At 46.3% G+C, this 23,195-nt stretch overlaps 2 protein-coding genes and 1 pseudogene across 6 annotated transcripts; 1 reads left to right on the top strand and 2 right to left on the bottom strand.

Annotated features, from left to right (window-relative positions):
- Positions 1–1,971: 1,971 nt before the first annotated feature.
- Positions 1,972–4,910, bottom strand: LOC147974275 (uncharacterized; annotated as a pseudogene).
- Positions 4,911–5,633: 723 nt separating this feature from the next.
- On the top strand, positions 5,634–7,346 carry LOC147974276 (uncharacterized). The gene is made up of 4 exons (XM_087519416.1): positions 5,634–5,834; positions 5,977–6,411; positions 6,498–6,872; positions 6,966–7,346. Exons 1-4 carry the CDS (start codon positions 5,634–5,636, stop codon positions 7,344–7,346), a joined length of 1,392 nt encoding a protein of 463 aa, XP_087375542.1.
- Positions 7,347–15,842: 8,496 nt separating this feature from the next.
- On the bottom strand, positions 15,843–18,417 carry LOC147974277 (wall-associated receptor kinase 3-like). Of its 5 annotated transcripts, none has more exons than XM_087517387.1 (4): positions 17,427–18,417; positions 17,179–17,328; positions 15,965–17,059; positions 15,843–15,916 (listed from the first exon to the last, which is right to left on the bottom strand). In XM_087517387.1, exons 1-4 carry the CDS (start codon positions 18,415–18,417, stop codon positions 15,843–15,845), a joined length of 2,310 nt encoding a protein of 769 aa, XP_087373513.1. The 5 variants fall into 5 exon arrangements, with proteins under 5 accessions (XP_087373513.1, XP_087373511.1, XP_087373512.1 ...); XM_087517385.1 differs by adding an exon at positions 17,133–17,144 and having other exon boundaries at positions 15,843–17,059; XM_087517386.1 differs by having other exon boundaries at positions 15,843–17,059.
- Positions 18,418–23,195: the final 4,778 nt, after the last annotated feature.

Genomic DNA, 23,195 nt, shown 5'->3' on the forward strand with positions numbered 1-23,195 from the left:
CACAATTGAGTTTTCAAGAAGTGGACAACAGCCGTGGATCTCGCCTCTGTCGGCCTGGCCCATGCCAGACAGGGTTTTCACCCCGGCATGCTCCACTATTGGTCAGAGAGCGGGAAGACCCAAAATGCCCACCACACCACCATCACAGAGTGTCAACAACCATCGGTAGCATCGCCCCCACAGCCGTGGTGGCTAGCGTCCAACCGAGCCACGGTTCCAGCCCACACGAGCACCGCGGCGCCCTCCACAAGGGATGCTGCTCTAGAGACCGTTCATTCTTGAGCGCATCCAAGGCCGCAGGCGAAGCATCGATCGTCACGCCCGAACCATCGGCATCGACCGGCATGACCATCGCGACCAGGGACCGGGAGGAGCTAGGTCGCGGGGAAAAGTGAAAATGGGGGAGTGGACCTTGTCCATGACCAGCACCCCTTGTGGCTGTGAGCCCGTGACAGGTGGGCCGATCTTATCGGAGCCTCCCGCCACCACCCCATATGCCACCGCCTGGCCGGATCCACACCTACCTAGTCCAACAACCCGCTCAACGCCGAGAGGTGCCAGACTAGCCACGCCCAGCCGCCGCTGACAAACACCAAGACACCAACCGAGCCAATGGCAGACGAACCGACGCCGCACCGTAGACCGGCCATTGTACGCCACGAGATGCCGGCACCACACCGCCGTAGACCAACCCAAGCAGAGACCTCCGACGGGATCCAGACACCTCCCTCGCGGCATGCTAAACCTAGGAGACAAATCTGGACGGATCTGACCGGAATCCCGCATACACGCTGCCTCGCCACACTCCACCATAGCCCATAGGGCAACTAGAACGTCGATGCACAGCCACATGCCACCCACGCTACCGTCCCGAGCACCCGTCGCTACGCCGCTGGGCCCAGCGTTGCTGCTCGCCCGACTGTCCCGTGCCAGCCGCTGGGGACGAGTAGAATGGAAGAAATGGCCCTGCCGGGGACGATCTGACAGAGGCTGACTCGGTTGCCTAAAAGTTGGGCTCCATAGTGATAGTAAGGCCATGATAAAACCGGATAATTTTGTCAATACCTACTGACGCAAGAAACCCTCGAAAGACTCTTAGCCGATTCCTGTGTCAATTTCATTCATTAGGAATATACGAACTACTTCCGCAAAAAAAGTAATATATGAACTAGGCGATACCCAACATGTTGCTTCAGGAACCCTGTTAAGAGAAATACATAAGTACTCACTCCGTTCCACAATGTAGTGCCTATAGATTTTTATGGAAGTCAAACTTTGTCAACTTTAACCAAGTGTATAAAGAGAATTATCTACATCTACAATACCAAACATGTACGTTGTGAAAATATAACTCACGATGTATTCAATAATGTGCATTTGGTATTCTAGATGTATCTACTTTTCTCTATAAATATGGTCAAGGTTTGTAATGTTTGACTTTTGTAAAAATCTATAAGCACTACATTATGGAACGGAGAGAGTACGTGTTGCAAAAAAACTAAAATAATTACAATCAAATGTAGTATGGCGGACTTACATAAACAACCATGTATAAAAATAGAAACTATTAAACTGCAGCTATGGAGTGTCATTTAAAAATAATATAATGCAGGAGCGATAATCCACTTCTGAGCCTAGAGGCTCATTTGCACCGACGCTAATGGGAAAAATCAAAACAAATACTATAAAACTTCAAAAAATTCCATTCTTTTCATGGTAGATAATTTGATGCGTGAGGTTCAGGGACCGACGGAGTTGTGTTTATTTCAATCTAGAGGTCAACGGATTCAGGGCCGTCTCCAGGAATTCGGGGGCCCGGTGCGAAAAGAAAAATGGGGCCCTAAATTTAAAAAAATATACAATTACGAAAGCATAATCACCTAATTATGTAATTAAAATTTATATTATTTCATCCAATGCTTAGAATATTCTGAAGTATCAATGCGAAATACTAAAACCAATAAACTGACCTCATTCTCTACTGAAAAGTGTCATCCGTCTTGTGTTCCTTGAAATGAAATCTTCAATTACATCTTCATAATTAATCTTCTCCAAGACATCATTTTCAAATGCTATTGTCGCCAAACCATTGAGTCTTTCTTGTGTCATAGTTGAACGCAAATATGATTTCAGCAACTTGAGTTTAGAGAAGCTCCTTTCCGCAGTTGCAACAGTTACAGGAATGGTTAACAAAATCCTGTACGCAATAATAGCATTAGGATAGAAGGGGCGCTTCATTAGAATCTCAAGAATATCAATGGGGCCCATAGATTTCTTAACTAAATTCTGGATGAAAATTAACTCGTAAAACCATTCAGCTCCATCAATATCTTTGTGTTCTCCATTCTTAAGTGCATCCTCAAGATTAATACAAGCAGCCAGCAAACTCTTATCATCCATAGATCGCAGCCTATCTGAAGTAAATAAGAAACCAAAAGTTTTTTCATACCCCTGATATTGCTCAAACCTCCTGGTAAGTGAAACTATAGCTTGATCGACCACTTGTAGAAAATAATTGACCCTAAATGACTCCTCTGCAGATTGTGAAGAAATAGATGCATCATCTGCACCCTCATCGAATTGTCTTCTTCTTTTGATTTTCCGCTTGGTGCGGAACTCTGGATGAATATCCATCTCAAGTGCAATTTCTTTTGCATCTTCCAATGCTTTTGAAAAGCCAGTTTCTCTATACTTCTTGAAAAAGGAAAGCAGACCCTGTATAGACTCAATTGCAATATCAATAAGCATGTCCTTTGATTGTAGCTGCTTGCTGACCAAATTAACAGCGGATAATATATCATACTAGATAATTGTTGACACTAAAAATTCAAAACCACCAAGTTCATTTTCTGCCAACGATTGTGCTTCACTACTTGTCATTGGATCCTTATCAGTTTCAGCCACTTGTAGTAAAGCCTCCCTTATTTCTGGCATTTGAATCCGTATAGCCTTAACACTCTCAACATGACTCTCCCAACGAGTAGATGACAATGACTTCACAGTCAACTTCTTTAAGTTATCTTTGAGAATTTGCCATCGTTTAGTCGAATTAGCAAATATTGTATAGATGCGTTGTATAATTCCAAAGAAGTCTGTTGCTTTACGACAAGACTTTGCCATATCGCATAGTGCCAGATTTAGACTATGACAACCACAAGCTGAATAAAATGCCCTTGGATATTTGTCCAGAAATTTCTTTTGTACCCCTTAATTGTTTCCTTTCATATTTGACCCATTATCATAACCCTGCCCTTCACATTGTCCACATCAAGGCTAAGATTATTCAACTCCTCTTCTAGAACATTAAAAAAACCTTGCCAAGTGGTATCATTCACCTCCAAAAATCCTAAGAAAGATTCTTCGATGCAAACAGAAGCAGAAGATGTATCTACATACCTAATTATCAAAGACATTTGTTCTTGGTGGCTTGCATCAGGAGTACAATCAAGAATAACTGAGAAATATTTTGCTTCCTTTACCTTTTCAATGATTCTTGACCTGATGGCAGTAGCGAGCATGTTTATTAACTCATTCTGTATAGAAGGGCCAAGGTAGTGATCACGAATTTTTTCATTGGTGATGCGGTCAACATGCTCTTTGATAACTGGGTCAAATTCAGCCAACATTTCAATCAGTCCTAGAAAATTCCCATTGCTCTCTTGGTACAACTTGCTATTGCTGCCACGAAATGCTATATTATGTTCTGCAAGAAATTTTACAATCAACAAAATCCTGAGCAAAACTTTTCTCCAATGCTCCTTTTCCTTTTCAAGTTCTCGCTGAGCAACTTTGTCAATTGTTTGATTCTTCTGCATCCTGAGCCGGAAGTCATACCATGCAGTCATATTTGTGATATGCTCTCTACTTGATTCATGCTCTTTTAGTCTAGCCCCAAGATGAAACCAGTCACTTAAACCCTCATTTGCTAGCTGTCCTCTCACATGCCCCCTTTTTAATAATTTGCAACAGAAACAAAATGCTTTATCGAGGCCGCTGTTGTACACAAGCCACTCTCTGTCAAACTTTTCTCCATTTGGGAGAATTCTACTAAATGATAATGCAGAAAACCTTCTAGAGAACTTGTCATAAGGACCATACTCAATATCTTCTCTTTTAGGACCCTTTTGCAGCAAGATATCAATCTTTTTCGGATCAAGTCCATCCCAATTTCTAGGATCAAATATATCAGGCTGAACGGAATTATTCATGTCATCCGAAATATTAGGATCATGATATTCATCTAAAATATTGACATCATTACCTTCATCAATTTCTGTAGCGGCAACCTCAACCTCTTGCGCATTATCAGCAAGACCATGATCACCTTCATGAATTTCTGCAGTGACAACCTCAACCTCTACTGCATTATCATCGTGACCATCATCAATATTACCATCTGGAGTATGATTTTCAGAATTATTTTGGGGTACTATCACAGCCCATTTATCAAGAGCACCCCTTTGAATTTCAGCATCTTCTTCTAATTTATGTTTCTTCTTACGCTTGAAGGCACCAGAATCATACTTTCTTCCAGAACTAGAATGCATGATTATTTCTGTTTCAATGAAATATATACTCTTTCAATTTATTTGAACTGATGAGCTCACATGAAATATAGGCTTGTGACATGTATAGGTAGTTCAAAAAACTTACAATCAGATAGAACCTTGATTTTGTACTTGGACGATAGTACGAGCAACTACTGAAATTCTCGAATCTGTGGCTACTTCTGAACTTGAACGACTGCACAAAAAATCGTTCCCAAACATATTAAAACAACTTTGTAATTTGTATCAAAATTAGAGAAAAGGGGAGAGCGTAGGGAGCAGGGAGGGCACCACACCGGTTGGTCTTCTGTTCCTGTTGGGCGGCACCGCGGCAGTGTCGGCCGCCCGCCGGCGCGACGGCATCCAGCGCTAGAAAGTAGTCCGCTTCTTGCCCGTCGCCTCGCTGAACCTGCAAGGTTGCAACGCGATCGGCCGATCGCCACCGAGCCGCCGATTCAGTTAGAAGCGATGGGGAGATGGAAAGCCTAGCCATCAGGCAGGGAACAGGAAGCGGAAGTTACGGAATGTACTGCGCTGGGGCTGTCGTTTTATCTACGATCGATCAATCCACGCGACGGGAAAGCGTATCGCTTGAGACTTGACCGGACCAGGCCCAAGAAGGCCTAAAACTGAATTTTTTTTCAGACTATACATATATGTATATGGACCCTAGTTGGGGGCCCCTGGATTTTGGGGGCCCTGTGCGAGCGCACAGCTCGCACAGGCCCTTGGACGGCCCTGAACGGATTATTAGCATAGGTCCAGATATGTGGAAAATTCCTACACTTGTTGGGGTTTATTTCGTATTAAGCTGGAGGACAAGTGGAAAATGAAATAAAATTTGGAAGGCGCAAAAATATCAGCTCAACCATTCTAAATATCTCTGTTTCCTTCAGAGCACTTGTTGCCATGACAGAGCTTTCATTCAAATAAAGAGAAGAATTTATCGCATGGGAAATACCGAAAAAGGCTTTCGCCCCGCTTTATATATAAAGCAAATGCCCAAGCCAACATCCAACAAGGTTCAAGACCACAAACACACACACACACACGCAAGTTCCAGACAAATAAGTAGAGAAAGGGTTAATGCTGAGGGCACAGCTCAACAAGCCCCTAAAAGAAAACAAAAAGGCACACACGCCGGGAGTGACACAGCATCTACTCGGGCTCCGGGGGTGGCGGGGGAAGCGGGGGCGCCAAGCGGAAGGCCATCGATCGAAGGTCGGCGAGGAGAGTGCTGATGACGTCCCGGTCCTGTGGGCGGCTAAGCTGCTGCCAGAGCTGCAAGTACCCACACAATTTAAAGATGGAGTCAGTAGCACGCCGAAGAGGCACCTTCTGTATGACAAGCTTATTGCGAACAGTCAATAGCGTCCAGGCAAGGATCCCCACGCACAGCCATCTAATATGCCTGAATTTCCGCAAGCAGGTCAGAGACGTTGGTGTTGCACCACTGGCCCCCAACCGTTTCACGGAAACAGGACCAAAGGAACTGTGCCGTGTAGCACGAGAAGATGTGGTTGGCATCCTCTACCGTGCCGCACATGGGGCACATCCCATCTCCAGGTCCGTGGCGTTTAAGGACCTCAACGCCGGACGGGAGGCGGCCGCGGATCCATTGCCACAGGAAGATCCTGATCTTCAGGGGCAGGCGGATGTCCCAAATCAAACTGAAGGGCTCGGGGGCCGTCGATGGGGCGATAGCCGCGTAGAGGGATCTGGTGGAGAAGCAGCCGGAGGGTTCCAGTCGCCAAGAGATGGCGTCCGGGGAGTCGGCAACGTCTATAGGGAGGAGGGCGATGTCCTGGAGGAGGGCATCCCAAGCCGCAACCTCAAGGGGGCCAAAGGGGCGGCGGAAAGCGAGGCGCCCTAAGTCAATAAGGGCCGTCTATCACTTTTCCCGAGTCAGTCCGTGGTTGGCAGTCGACCTGGTTTTACTGTAAGGACCAGGTGACCCTAGGACAGTCGACTGGGCTTCCCCCTTTCTCTCTGAACCGTGCACAAAAACCTGCCTCTCTGAAAGTGACGCCGGAGGAAAAGGCGCAAGTCAAGGTGCTGGTCGGTCGAGTGGTTCAGCTTGTCCACGAGAGCGTGACTGGCATGGACTTATTGGAGGTTTTCGTTCGGAGGCGCATCCAACCGCTTCAGGCTCGTGACCACCCGATGTGGATGTACTCGGGTCTTGAAGACACCACTCGGATTCACCCGGAGGAGGTCACTGACGAGATGCTGGAAGGGTGGCTGTCGAGTATCACAGGGAACAAGGACAACCCCCGAGGAGCCAGGAGGATTCCTCCACTCGACCAATCATACGAAGTGGACAAGGTCTGACCTTGCATTTCCGACTGTAATCCTGCTTTCTTTATTTGTTCTCTTTGAATCGGTCGATTAACCTTTGTCTTGTTTTCTGTCTTCCAGGCTATTACTAAGATGTACTCGACACCCAATGGAGCACAGGAGCAAGCCGAGGAGGGAGACGCGAGCGGAGGTGAAAGTGGAGACGAGCAAGGAGAGTGGGAATCTGACGGCGAAGGAGAGGGGGATGACGACGACGACTCCAGCGAAGAGGAGGAGGAGGAAGTCGAACCTCCCCGCTCGGAAAGGCGATCCAAGCTTACACACGACCCTGCGCGGGAACGTGGTAAGGCGACTGCCCCTGTTGGGCAGTCGTCGAAGCGCCCTCGGACCTCTTCTCCAGCGCCGACTGAAAAAGCTCCCAAGCACCCACGCGCGACGCCGTCCAAGCCGCCCAAGGCTCTGCCCAAGATGAAGATGACTATCCCCACCATTTCTGGGTAATAGTAGAATATGAGGGCGCCTGTCATCCTGCTGTCGAGGCGCATGTGACCCACTCCTCGGGGGAGGGGTTGGCACTCGACGTCGATCATCACGATCGAATCGGTGATCATATTGCTCATTCCTTCTGTGCTGATCACGCCGGTCTCCACGTCCCTCACGCCTCGGGGGCGATCTTGGGCTGTGAGCCGACTGGACTGTATCTGCAGCAATGGATCGGCTATCCATCCTGTTCCGCGACTGAGAAACGACGGAATTCTGGTCTCCTGCTGCCCGGAGTAATGCTCTGATTTGTTCCAAGCCTCTGCCAGCCTCTGACTGAGAGGGCTGGATGGACTCCGCTATACGAGCTGCAACTGCTAAATTCTGAATCAGAGTTCGATATACCAGCGGTGGTGGAAAGAGCTGACGTCGACTGGATTCTGGAACCCGTTGACGCGCTCGCTCGTCGAGTGCTCGCTGGATATTCTCCAGTCGAGTGCGCATGGCCAAGTTAGCCAGGCGCGCGTCCTCCAAGGCCCGGGCCTCGGGGGTTTCTCCAACGATAGGAGTGTGAAGTGCATCCACGTTCCGGCGGCGAAGCTCCTCTCGCTGCAATGACGTGAGAGGCTCGGGGAGATACTCTTCGTGGGAACGCGACGGGTCGCCCCCAGCTGCGCCTCCGTCAGTGCGAGGGAAACCGGGGGGACTGCGCGACCCATCGATCACCAAAACCTCCGCCGCTGGGTCACTACTGTCGCATTCAAACGCGGTCTCTGCGGAGCCAGTCGACAGGTCGAACAGGCCGTAGAGGGACTCGTCGGACTCGATCGCCGTGACTTATGGGATGGCCGACTGGCGGGACACCGCATGCCTCACCCACCTCTGAAGCCTCGACCGACCGGAGCACTTGCGCCGGCGGGAGACAGGGCGGGGAGATACCACAGGAGCCGACCGATACTGAGTCGACGGTTGCCGCAGGAGGACACCACGGACGCATGCGCGAAAGTGCGTCGCCCCGTGGACGGGGAGCGCGTCGATGTCGAGTGGAGCCTCCTGAAGCCAAGCGGAGTCGTCGGCGATGAACGTGAGCGCGCCGAGACAGACCTCGCGGCCCTCGACCAAAGCTCCGCCCGAAACCATGATCAAAGAGATCGGGAAAATCGCAACTTCTCCAACTAGGCGCTAAGACTCCAGCCCCACGGTGGGCGCCAACTGTCGTGGTTCTAATTCTGACAGTAATGGAGGGGGGTATGAATGGAGAGGCTAGATCTTAGCTATGGAGGAGTTGTAAGCACACGAGGTTTACGAGTTCAGGCCCTTCTCGGAAGAAGTAACAGCCCTACATCTCGGTGCCCGGAGGCGGTCGATTGGATTATGTGCGTATGAGTTACAGGGGTGCGAACCCTTGATACTGAGGAGGGGGTGTCTTATATAGAGTTCGCCAGGCCCCTCCAGCCCTCAGTAATGCAGGGTTTAAAGTACATTAAGACTGAGGGTTACTGGTAACGCCCCTAATAAAGTGATATGATGACCATAAAAGCTACTTAATGACCGACCGTTTGCGTGCGGAGTGACTTTAGATCTCCTGGCAGTCGAGTGGTCGAGTGATAGCTCCATGGTCGAGTGTCTTGAATCCGTCGAGTGGGATACCTCCAAGTCGACTGAAAGGTGACTTCTTCTAGGGATGTCCTTGGGTAGGGCACTTAGGACAGGTCCATGCCCCTACCCTAGGTACATAGCTTAATCAGCGGGGATGCGACCCGGAGGGTGGGGCCCGGAGGGACCACGAGATGGGAAGAAGGGCCGGAAGGGTGCCCGTCGGGAGAGGACCGGAGCGAGCTCGGGCGGGATCGCCGGAGTCGGACAGGCCGGAGCAGAGGAGGGCATGGCCGGGGGCGCGGGTTTCCAGGAGGCGAGAGCAGGGCCCCGGTCAGCGCGGCCGGCAACACCCCAGCTGCCAGCGCGGCACCGCCGGGAGGGCATCCCTGACCCAAAGGCCACACCTTGCATCCCCCGTGCCGGAGAGGCGGCAGGAGGGAGACGCCGGCGCCGTCCCGACCCACGGGCGGCCAAACTCCCACCCGTGGGAGTAGGGCCACCGGCGTGGTCAGGCGGCTGCCGCGGCGGGGCCTTGGGAGGAACGCGGTCCCAACACACGACGGGGCGGCCAGCGGTGACGTCGTCGGCCTCGGCGATGTCAACCCACACCACCCGCGGAGAGCCAGAGGAAGGGGTCGGCGGTGGGATGGGGGCGGCGGACACCGGTGAGGGGGCGGGGCTCGAGGGCGGGGACGGGAGGAGGGGCGGCGGCAGGGCAGCCGCAGCTCCCGCGTCGCCAGGGGCGTCGCCAGTCGCCAGAGCCATCTCCCCGGCAGAAGGTTTTTCGCATGGGAAATAAGAAGCCCACCAAATATTACAAAGAAGAAGAAGATGCTGTCCTTGGTAGCTAGAAGAGTTGACCAAGTAATCAAGAGGTTTAACATTGTTTTGTCCTGAGTAGACTAATTAAATACTGTAATAAATAAAAGAAAGTACAAAGAGATGCCCAACCAAATGATCAGAAGCCCAAGCCCTACCCAGCACAAAAGAAGATGGTCAACCAATTCTCTTCTGTGTTGGAACTTTGCCCACAGGATCGATCACATCAAATCATGAAGAACACGCACACACAAAACTTGATAGCCAAGGGCCCGTATCGTGCCCTTTCTTTCTTTCTTTTTATTTTCTGTTTTCTTCACGGTATTACAAATCTATGCCCTGTACATCTATATATATACACGGCCAGATCCCTACGTAGTAAACCTATCCGGACTAGGACTCTCATCTAATCTAACTTTGCACTCCTATACGGCCAAACCAAACCTGAAGCTAGCTAACCCAACAATCCTAAACTGAGTCAAACTAGGACTCCTAGTACTAGACGCTCACGTAAACATAAGTGGCTGCAAGCCACGACTCTGTGGAAACTATGTTTCCAATTCTTACACGTATGACTCTACGACAAGATTACCTAACATTCTGGCCAGAAAAGAAAAGAGGAAGAAGATGGCTGCCCCGTCATGGAGGTAGGTGACTCTGCCCTCTTGGCCCTACCAGGCTACCATGGCACAGCACCGCCAGGATTCTCGAAGTATCCCGGTCAGAGTCATGCCGCCGTCGGCCACGGACGGCTACAACGTTGGACGGTGCAGAAACAGGCACTGCTCGGTATATAAGCTCTTGCCCCCAAAAAACCCTAATCCCTCCTGCTCCTACTCCTGCTTCCCCGCCACCGTTGCCGTGTCCACAAATCAAGCGTGGTCGTTAGGAGGATGCTGATGGGACAGCTGGGCGTGGGCAAGAGCAATTCCAATGGCGGCCACGCCGCACGTTATCCAGTTCAGCTGCTCCAGCACCCCACACGGCGGCGATTGGCAGCACCAGCAGAGCACAAAGGTCGGGGAAACTGATCTACCTACTCTTCTTCCTTCTACTGCTAGGGTTCAGTATCAGCTGCCCGCAACGGTGGATAAGTTCAATTATGTCGAGAGACAACTGATTTGGTCTGGTAAATTCTTCAATTACCTCACATAAGCACATACATACCTTCCAAAATGTTACTAAGCTCTTATTTAGTTCGGAAAAGAGATTAATTAATGAACGCCTGGACTGAGTTATGTTCAGATCTGATGGGTTTTACAAAGACCAGCTTCATGCGAAGACACAGATGATCAATAACAAGCCCGGGGCCTACACTATGGATGTCTCTTTTCAACACATGTGCAAATCATGTGTCGTCGTTGATCTGATAAGAGCTATCATCAACAGCCGTTTCATGCAGTTTTTATACTGCTCGTTAGTTAAAGCTGCTTTTATCTCTACACATATGTACCAGTGTGTGTGTGTGTGTGTGTAAATTAAGTGTTGGAAAAATATGTGTCTTTTGTGTAAATGAACTGCTGGAACAATCTCCGTGTTTCCATTTCAGTCTTCATCCTTGGCTACTACCTGGTGCCAAAAATTTTGTAAGGAAGTTCCTAAGCGATATAGGTTATGCAAAAGAGGAAACAACTATTAATGGGACACGCTTATCTTTTACTGACTTCCCAGAGAGGTCTGATATCCTATCTTTAGGAAATGGTTACACAAACCCACTTTCTTTTATCTTACATAACACAATGATTATTTGTCTTTCATATAGCGTGCATATGTCTAGAGACTTCAGGAAAATCGGTCCTCTTGTTCAACATGTGCCTTCAATTGGGGCCAAAACTTCTGTTGTTGCCCCAACTTTCCATGGGAGCCGTTTTATGCACATCTTGATGGTTGGTATATCGGCAAATCATTCCAATCGTATCAGCTGGGATGGCGAATTCAGTGAAGAAAACATTATGATTATTGGACACAAATCTAAGAGCAACCGAGTTGACACAAGAGATTCGTCACATTACGAGGTAAGAACAGCGGAAAAAATGTTCCAAAGTGTTCATTTACTAACATAGGTATATTTAATTTGTATCCATATATGTATGTATGTATGTATGTATATATATATATATATATATATATATATATATATATATATATATATATATATATATATCTGTGTGTGTGTGTGTGTGTGTGCGCTTAACTTGCACATTCAATGACATGATTGGTGAACTTATTGACCACTTTGCAAGCTTAGTCACGTGTTGTTTCTGCACTGTTTGTACGGAAAATAATTCTGGAAAAATCATACCCATATAGGAGAGTTCTCAGGCATGTAGAGTTTTCATGTGTAAGGCTCCTGTTCTTCATGCTACATCCATATATGGTAAAGACCTTCCAACTACACTATGCCCTTTTATGTTCTGTTTAAAAATGCATTGATACCTATTTAACTGGTACTTACATGTGAACTACTTGCTTTGCCAGAGAAATGAATGGTCCAAAAAGATTTGATGCGTCTTAAAACTAAGTTTAAATATTTTAACCAGATGAAGATAATACAAAAGCCATTCAAAGGTAGAGGGCGGAGCATGCATGCGGCTATGGTCAGTGACCTGCAAAGTTGCTGAGATATTGATACCATTCTACAAGGAGGGTGATGATTTGCCAGTTATGTTTGTCAATCTCAAAGAAGAACTAGAAGGAGCAGAAGAAATCTTTGTTGACAAGAGATGGTTCATTGAGTATTTGACTAACCACCCCACGGTCATGCCTTCTTGTGGTTGTGAAACCTTTTTGATCCATCTGCACCATGCACACCTGAGGCTTGTAATACACTATTGGACAATATTGTGGTACCAAAACTGACTGGTTATCCTAGTTCCTGGAAAACAATAGTGGAATCAGAAACAAGGGACAATAAGCTGGGAGACAAGGACACTATTACTATTCTCCAAAATGTGTACGCTTACAATAAAAGGTCTGGTATTAATCATGGAGGCTTTCGGCGTGATCAATACCATGCGTCGCTGCGTGATCAAATCAGGTTCATGCGGAATATTCTTGAACATGGTCATAAACATGACGCTGGAATCAATGGAACCTGTGAGTTGGAGTTGTACCTTGTCAAGATGTTCAATGGGTTTTTTCCAGCCTTAGTGCGAACCCTTTTGAAGTCAGGAGTAATGAACGAGTGAGCACATCCTCCCGAATGTGCTTTCACTTTATTTTAGTATTGTGCTTCTCGCCACTATCAGTGATATTATTATCTTTTCTTTCTAAACATATCTTTTTTATGTATACCTTTAAGAAGCATGGTCACTTTATGAAGTATCTAAGTTGATCAAATTAAATGGATCCATGGTCAAGGATATTCGGAATGGACAAGAACAGTATGTATTTATCTATCCACTGTTCTGCAAGGTTTCCTGATTTAGAGCATCCTCCTGCCTGCATAATAGCACAGAATGTCCCATTCTGCGCTCAGCTGAGTAGTAGACAAGACTTGGAGACTATTGTTGGACCTTTTGCTTTTTAATAATATTGGCCGTATGCATCGTTCAGATGTAGATGCTGGGGCGAACCCCCCTTTTCGAAAAAAAAGGTGAGTAGTAGACACCATTTGGCACCGAAAGCTCAAACCAAATGTTGTGTAAATAGTTCCCAGTTTATCATGAATGCCAACTCAACAATTACTATTAGCTGCATGTGAACATAAAATTTAGATTGTTTTGTTATAAACTGTTGTGCAAATATGTACAATCCACGTAGAATGGCAAGATAAAAAACTAATAGCTGCTAAAAATTAGGGCAAAATCCTTAATTGTGAGCTTTGTTTGAGTGTAAAAAGTATGATAGTTGTTACGCAACAATTTTGTAGCACCTTCGATCAGTCATATGTTTCTACCTTAATGTGATATGAGCTGCATTGCCTTGTACTGCTGGCACAGTTCAGAGATGCCTTGAGATTTTTTTGTTGTTGTTGAGGCAAGTACTGAAATTTAATCCAGGACTGTAATTATTCGGTTTGTATGTACCTTGTGTATTTGCAACCAAAACATTACTTGCATTGCATGCATTCAGCATTTCTCTCATATATCGGGGATCCATAAGTAGTTCCATTTGAATTAACTGACGGCACTGTTTTAGCGCATGGACATGGTGGCTTGGTAAATCAATCATACTCCTCTGTGCTTTGTCATTTGTCAGGCTGTATTATGTTTGAGCTGCTGTAAAGTTGCAGTTGCTTTGAGTTTTCGTTATTGAGGCGCAATATATGTTGAACTAACATATGAGGAAGAACCAGCACACAACTGATGAAAAAGCCTTGCAAGAGTGCCAAGTAGATTTTGGTCAGTACATGCACTCTTTCGGGAACATGTGTGTACCTTATTTTCAATCCCAATTTGGGGATGCAATCGTATAAATTTGGCCACTACAGATTGCTGTTGTTTGTGAGGTTAGCCGTACAGTAAGGTGCAAACGGTCACTCCTTGTGTGTGTGTGTGTGTGTGTGTGTGTGTGTGTGTGTGTGTGTGTGTGTCTGTGTGTGTGTGTGTGTGTGTGTGTGTCTGTGTGTGTGTGTGGCTTGTAATATTTGTATGTGTGTATGAATACTGTACATGAGATCTTGTGATCATGTGAGAAGGAACGTTACACTATTGGTATGCTCTGTAACTTTGTATTGAGTGTGATTTTTTTGTTGGATTGAAATTATGAAAAGCTTAAAGGCGGAGTTTTTTTTAGTTAAAAAAAGTCTCAAGTGCTGGTGCGTGGGTGCTCCACCCGGTCAAATGGGCCACACTTATATTGATCCACGACCGCGATGCCTGTTGAGCTATAGTAGCCTTCTCATTCTAAAAAAAAGCTATGGTAGCCATCTGGTGGTGAGCTATGTACCCCAAACTTTAGTTAAGAGTGCCTCTTGCAAGTGTCGTTCTCATATTCTCTCGTGGTGAGTGTCGAAAGGGCGATACTTATCGTAGTTTATATTGCACATGCCACTATTACAATGTGAAGGGTTAACTAACATCAACGTCTTGAGGAAGGAAGAACGCTCAAGCGTCGCCATTGTCAGATCCAACCACCGAAGGCCTAGTCAATGGTTTGCACCTAAAGAACAAGTCCGGGTAATGCCTTCAACAAGATAACGACACGAGCAAGACCCCAGCAGCTACATGCATAGCACGGTCTTGACGTGAGATGCATGCAAATGAGGATCATGCTCGCAGAAGCAGCCAACCAAGCAGCAACAGGAGTCGGTCACCACCAAAGGCTCTGAACAACGAAAGTCAGTGGCACAGCAAAAATCCTAAATCAGGACGCTCCTGCTGGCACCTTCCTCATGCTCCGTCGTTTGTGCCGATAGAATCAGTCAGCAAAATATACTTGTTGTTGCTGATGGATCTAAAGATCAAAGATCATATGTCCAATCATAACAATCACATGCGGATGAGATCATGGCCATCAACGTCTCAGCTCCCCAGCCCAACTAGACGATCCACCATAGGTGCTGCACAACCATGGCCCACGCCTTATTCCGTCGTCCAAGCATATATCTCACCTTCAGAGCAACGCCACCACCCGCTGGATGAGGCCCCGTCTACTCTGCCTTGAGGCACAACCATAATGGCCCCGATCACACCAGCCTCGTTACCACCACACCCATCAAATACGGGGAAGGTGGATCCAGGAAATCAACCAGTTCCAGCCACCATTCGCATATACGCAGCCACCACAGCATGACAGTTGAACCCCCCCTCCCCTCGCCGATGGACCAAAAGCTGTCATGTAGCCGACACACGAAGACAGGGAGCTGCCTGTGTGGCTCGCATTGAGTGACGCAGGGGCCTCCTGTTTTTTGTAGGAAAGAGAGAAAAATGAAGAGGTCCGTAAAAATATGCTCAGTAAATGGCCAGACACTAGGAGAAGACGTTGCCTTTGCTAGTGTATAGATCATAACAACGGAGTTGGGTGCATTCAAAATTTTCTTTTTCATTAATACAATAGAGTTATATTCACCACACATATTCATACAATAACACATGCTAATCCACAATAAATGAAAGAGCGCACCGTCGCTAAAACGTCACTTACAAGAAATCAAAACTAACGAGGGAATGTCACGGATAACAGGAATTCTTCTTCTTGGCTATAACACCTCGTTGCTTCATTTTTGTTTGCTTGTTGGCTTGTTGATGGATATCCGGTTGTTGCATATTCCTTCAAGCCTGTTTCTTCTGTCAAATGAGCCCAGACACGCTCCTTGGGTGTTTGGAGAGCTTCGAGCACCATCTCCACTTGCCTCATGGTTGGTCGGTCCTCTGTTCTTAGTTTCACGCATGACATAGCTAGTGTAGCGACTTCTTCCACTTCGCTACTACCCTCCTCTACAACTTGCGGATCTAGAATTTCAGGCAGATTGCCTTGCGCAAGCAGTGCGACAAATTGCTTGACAAGTCCGTCGCCATCGGTGGATCTATACAAAGATGGCTTCCTCCTAGTAAGCAATTCAACAAGAAGGACTCCAAAGCTATAAACATCACTACTTTCTGTGAGATGTCCATTATAATAATACGTAGGGTCTAAGTACCCTATAGTTCCTTGCACCGCAGTTGTTGTTCCTGTTTGATCCACTTGAATGTATCTTGAAGCTCCAAAGTCTGACACTTTTGCCGTCAAGGCATCGTCAAGAATTATGTTAGAAGGCTTGATATCTCGGTGTATTACAGGGACTGAAACAGCAGAGTGAAGGTAAGCGAGAGCTTTGCTTATTTCACTTGTGATCCTTAACCTATCTTTCCAAGGTAGCGATTCTAGTTCTTCCGTGTGAAGATGATCACTGAGTGTTCCATTGGAAATGAACTCATAAGACAATAAAGGGACTTCTGTCTCGAGGCAACAACCACGGAGCTTCACAATATTTCTGTGGTTGATCTGTGAGAGTATGGCAACCTCATTTATGAACTCATCGATTTCTCTCTTGACAACAATATTGGATTTCTTAATGGCCACAACATGAAGGTCCGACAGGATCCCTTTGTAGACTGTGCCATGCCCTCCGCCACCGAGCCTGCGAGTTTGATCAAAATTGTTGGTAGCCTTCTCTAGCTCTTCTAAAGAAATGATCATCCTCTCTGCAATATCCGCCTTGTGAGATACCAACTGCTTCAACAGTTGCCTACGGTTTTGACAGAAGAACTTCCATCTCAACGCCTGTGCCTTGCGTTGCTTAAGAGCACGGGTTATTAGGATTGCACCAAGAACCAATAGTAGAATGCATGGTCCACTAGCAACGGAGAGACCAATGATTAAACCCAAGTTCCCTGGAGATTGAACAATACACACCCACATATATTTACCATTATTGTCTGCTCAACAATGTATATTTACCATTACTGTTTCCACGCACTAGTAGTATTTAACAGGTTTGTCTTCATCATACCTTTGGTTTTGCCTGCAGGCTCGACGCAGCCACCAGGTAGACTATAGTTGCCATGTGTTCCTGCTGGGCACCGGCAAAGAAACGATCCCGGTGATTCATCACAGTCGCCAAAGCAGTCGTGTTTTTCTTTCTGATCGCACTCTTTGATATCTGCATATACACAATCAAATTAATCATGTCTTATTTAAGACTATGTTAAGCAAAAATAAAATCAAGTTTACAAGATAGCAACGCGTAAAATACGTTACCTTGGCATCCGCCGGTGAGGTAAGGGTTGCCCTCGTAGCCCTTCTTGCACAGGCAGGAATAGGCTCCCCTGTCTTCACAATATGCGGCATCCCGGCATTTGCTGTTTTTGCTCTTGCATAAGCTCCGCTCTGTGTCGTGGGGGCATGTTCGTGAAAAATTATACACCGTGACGTCGTGCGCCACGGCCCACTGGAGAACCACAGGGACCCTGATCTGAGCAGCCTTCCGCTGCGAGCGAGCATTGTTACTGTATGTAAAGTTGAGAAGCACTCTCAGGTTACGCTCTAACCAACCCACCTTGGTGATGAGCAGTACGTTCTTCACATACTTATAATGCTCTGTGTCATTGAGCCGATTGAGGTACCCGCCGTAGGAATCGCTGTAGGACATTCTGTTGCTGATGATGGACGACTGGCAGCAACCGATGTTGGAGCAGGTACTGGAGTTGGGGCTTTGCGCCGCAACATATGCGGCAAACCGACCACCAGCGACCGGGGGGCAGATAGCGGCGCAGCCGCTGACGAGGCTCCCATTTCTCTTCAATGTTGCCTGCACGTTGCAGCCCATAAGTATGAACTCGTTGGACCCCGGATGCAGGAAGTACATCACCCCGCCGCCGACGGTGTCACCGAGGTTCCACCTCCACCGCCCGGAGCCACCACTCATGTTGATGGCATGCAGTCCACGGCTGACGACGCGCATGGTGCTGTTCTTCAGATAGATGCCGAGGACCTGGAACTTGCCAGTGCTGCTGTCGCCGAGGAGGAGCTGCGGGGGCTTGCTTCCGTTGTTGGCGCAGGTGAGCTTGAACCCTGGCCTGTAGCACCTGCTCGGCCCCATGCCGAACGGGTACGGCACACTGACGTTGCCACAGCTGGTGGGGCAGCCCGGCTGCCCTATCACCACCGGGGGATCCCCTGCGGCGACTGCCTTCGCCGAGATCAGCAGCACCAGCGCCGCTGCTGCGACGGATACACATCTGGTTTGCATCACGACGTACGTCGGCACTGCGAGGGATTGTCTAATTCTCTTGTTGCCGGAGTTAGCTGATCTTCACTAATTTTGCTATTTATATATAGTAGAACTATTACTTAAAACGTCAGAGCGCCGGCTCGTGAGAGCGAACGAACATATATCTACCTATTACTGTACTCCAGTCAAAGTTAATCACTGAGTTTGCCTACTAACCTCGTCCACCTCATCTTTCTCTATGCGGACAAGTCAGCAAGCAGGCGTCCATTCTTGCCAAATGGCAGTCCATTACGTCGGGCGTTTTGTCATTGTTGTGGCCCTTCGCTTTCGTTACATCAACGCAGATTACCTCAGGATTTCACTCTATTTATAATGGACGTGTCTAGGCAGCAAACGCGTGCTCCCTGTAGTTCCCTGGCACACACCCCATTTAAGGAAAATATCATCCCCTGTCCAGAAAGAGGAACCAAAAAAGGAAAGTCCTAGCACCTGGTGCCCCCGCACACCAACCAGCAAAAAGAATAGATCTCTCGCGCACCAACTAGCACCACTCCCCTTCCCCGGTCACGTGCAAAAAAAGTCCCACATGTTGTCCTTCCCACCAACCCATCGCATGCCTCATCTTCTCACTGGTCTTCTTCCTCCCAGATCTCGAACCACATGAAAGCTCATGTCGCCCCTGCCTCCTCTGTTAGCCACCATGCAACAAGAACTGCATAAAAAATTAAGGAACTCACATCAATTTTGTGCTACAGGTACCCCTGCACATCCACCCCATCCATACATCCCCCCAACTCAACAGTAAAATAGGCATTAAAAATCCTAAGAAAAGATGTTCTAATTGTTCAGGAAAAACAGGGATCCAACAAGAAAGAGTTGCCTACAGTAGTGAAGATCCTAGTAAAATGGTTGTGAGACACTTTGCTAGATTTGTCTGACACTCCTATGTGGCTTTTCAGTCAGACAAGTACTGTCGTGTTGTAGGCAATTTTCATAATGCTTCCACGCAACTTCTGTTTCTGAAAACAAAATCAACAGTAGGATAGTTTTCTTTTGGTTTGTTTACTGTTTGGGCAATTTGTGCTTGCGGTGCAGGCAAATTTTATGAGTTGAAAACCAATTTATGCGGCTAGCTAATTTGTTTGTTGGCAAAAAAAGTAGAAGGGGAAATTAAAAGCAAGTCTTCCTGTAATGTAGGCAATATGTATATAAGTTTTAGGCAACTCATTTTTTTGTTGTAACAGGAGAGCTAACAGCGAGCTACTCAGGAGGCAGAAAAATACTAGTTGCAAAGCTATTACGGTTCTATGAAATTTACCTAGAAGTGGCTGGCAAAGCTTCTTGCTTGCAAAGATGGAAAATACTACTCCTTCCATCCCAAAATAAGTGACTCGACTTTTCCCGACTTTTTACTAAAACTAGTACAAAAGTCGAGTCACTTATTTTGGGACGGAGGGAGTACTAAAAAGCAAGTACTTCTAGGATGCAGGCAAAATGCATATAAGTTTGAGGCAACCATTTTTTTGCTAAGAAATAAATTTGGTAGTTCTTTGTGGTTGTGCGAAGCTTACCTAGGAGTGGCTGTTGAAGCTTCTTTCTATGGCATGTACACAAAACCTCAAAAAAGGTTGCTTTGACATTGTTTTATAATTTAGTGCTCCCCCTGCAACAAAACAAGCAGAAAAAAGGAAACACGCCTCAGGTCCTGCACCCCCATCAGGTGCTTATGCACTCCAACCCGATCTCGGATCTCCTACACCCACAGCTAGCCCTATGGTTCTTAGAGACCCCCGAAATCAACAAGTAAGGAAGAGCAAAGACTAAATGGACTCTGCATCAAACTCATTAGCTTGCTTGCCCCAAAGAAAAATGATAAAATAAAGTGCAAGTAAGGAGCAACTACTAGTAGATACAGGCAATTGCCTACAAATTTCAGGCAAAAGAAATGTGGTCCTATATTCTGTGGAACATCAAGTTGGTGTCCCCCTGGGCAAATGCGTTTGTGATTGGAAGCAAGTTGTGATATGATCTAAGCAATTTGCATAGTATATCCAGGTAAACTCCTATTTTTTTTAAAAAAAATACGAGATTGAAAAAGGTAGCAACTCATACTGGGTTTGTAGGCAATTTCCATAGATTCTATAGCAAACTCATTAGCTTGCTTGCTAAAGAAAAGTAAAAGTAGTAGTCAAGAGCAACTACTACTGGTTTGTAGGCAATTTGCCTACAAGTTTCAGGAAAAAAAAATCTGAACCTATATTGTGTTAGTTAACTGGCTTGTAACCTAATGAGAACATATTGATAAGGGGTGGGGGCAGTGAGACATGCGCAAACCCCATCTAAATCCAGGCAAAAAACAAAGGGGGACAAAAAAAAGAGGCCATGCCCCCTGACTATGCATAGTACATTGGGGCAAAATACTGTGTGATTGTAGGCAATATAGATATTAAATTGAGGCAAAAAAGTGTGATTGTAGGCAAACTGTGTGTTTGATTGCAGGCAAAAAATTGTGCTGCCATGTAACATAGGGGCAAAGGAAAACTATTTCCTAATGGATGATAGGGACTGTGCATATTCTCTGCTGGAGGCGGGGGGGGGGGGGGGGGGGGGGTAGGGGGGGGGGAAGACCCATTTAGGGGGAGTTGCTTATGCCAAAACAGTCTGACTTGCATTCTGGTCTCTCATGAGGAAACGGCAAACAACTCTTCTACTTGTTTGTAGGCAACACAACTCTAATATTGATTGCAGGCAAGTCTACAATCGAAATATTGTCGACTTGATCTATTAGTTATTTAGGATAAAAATGTAGACTTGATCTATTCGTTATTTTGATTGTAGGCAACATAGTTAGTAGTAGTATCAATTTATAATTCATTGATCTCGCATTGACGAGTTTAATGAGTACACAACCATTAAAGAAAAAAAAGGAACCATGTCGGCCAAATAAATAACAAAAACATTAGACACAACTTTAGGATTGTTCATTATCAGAGTTATTTTGAGACAACTATCTACAGTATGCTGGGCAAGTTTTGGCAAAAACTCAAGCAACCTAAGTAACAACTATTAACGAAAATCTAAACCATGTCAGGCAATTAAGTAAACAAAAAAAACATAAAGCAAAAGTTTAGGATTGTTCATTATCTGAAGTATTTCACCCCAGACACAAAAAAGCTCAATCTCCGCCCAGGGTCAAAAAACAGCTACCCCCACTCATGTGTTATCTGAGGCAACTACCTACAGAGTGTTGGGCAACTTCTAAAAAAACTAACAACCAACTAGGATTGAGTTTCATCCAATCTTGTGCTGGTATGAAAGCTTCTAGCCTTCTAGGGCACTAAATGAAAACAACTAGCAAGTCCTGGAACCATGTCATGCATCCTAAGTAACAAAAACTAAAGCCCATTTGGGTAAATTCTGAACAATATCAGGCAATTCAGTAACAACCGGCAGACAAGTTTTGTTACTTAGGATAAAAAACTACACAAAAAAGCTCAAATTCTCAACTCGAAGATCAACAACTATGTGACATTCGGGCCGATAAAAATATTCCTAATGTAAGCAACGCATTGGTGTGTCCGAGTTTTTTTGTACTCTAAGTAAGCAAAAGTTGAATGCGTTGACTAGTAGCAAAACTCCACAGTAGAAGGATCCGATAAGAGCTCATAGCAAGACTCTAACAACTCGCTCCAGAAATCCAAGCAACTAGGGCTAACACGCCTGCAACTCCACCATGGCACCCCCTTAAAAATCCCTACAACTTCGTCGTAAAGGGGATCTGGCAACACAATTCCGACAACTCGCGACACAAATTCAGGCAACTCGTACTCACGTCCCTGACCAAAAACCATCATACCACCGTAGTTCAGAACGATGAGCGGGGGAGATCTATCGTGAGATACTACACCGTGTGCGCCTCGCCGTCGGCCACATACCCACGACCACATGCACACATGAAAACTGCCCCCACCCCACCCCCCAAAATCAACATGCCCCCACATCCCCTCGGTCCAATCTGACCTCGATTTGAGTGGAATAAAATGCATGTGTGAGGGAATCAATGACGCTTACCGGCGATTTGAGGCCCAATTCCTCGACCGCTGACAATGACTAAGGCAAGTTACCACTTCTCTTGGGCAGCTAGTGGTTATCATTTAGCCACTTCATCGATATCCCCTAGACAACAAAATGGTGTGAAGTTTACCCAAAACAACTTCTTTCTTCATCCCTAGGAAACTAGTGGTTGCAGTTTAGGCAGCATGCATCTTGTACCAGACAAGAATAGAAAATACTACAAAGTGTGCAGTAAGCAAACATCAACCATCTCTGTACAAAAATATGCCGGATAATCCATATGAATTTGCATATGTCGCTTATTACTAAAAAATTAACCATGATTTTAAGTACATATGTGGTTGTAAGCGACTGGAATTAAACATTGAATTAGCCAAGCACTATTGAATAGACAAAAAATAGGCTCTATGAGCCAACTTGCCGCAGGATGAAGATATGCCGGCATTGTACTGTCTCGTACAGCCGCCTTAAACCTGTAAGCATGATTCATGCTGAAAGCAAGAACTAAGGATCATGGTGAGCAGATTTTGCCAAAAAAAATTGGTAGGCTCATTCATCAATCAGAGCATTATGTACAACACCCAATTCAACCCCTCACCACCTCCGTGAGTGAGCCAGACCAAACCAAACTTGCGTAAGAAAAAAGTCATCGCTGAAAATACTGAATATTGCGACTAACCTACTCTTGAATCCCTAGTTTTGATTTTGAGGCACCCACAACA

This window comes from Triticum urartu, chromosome 4A (genome assembly GCF_056163025.1).
Source record: "Triticum urartu cultivar PI428250 chromosome 4A, HENAU_Tu73, whole genome shotgun sequence".
NCBI classification, from domain to species: Eukaryota; Viridiplantae; Streptophyta; class Magnoliopsida; order Poales; family Poaceae; genus Triticum; species Triticum urartu.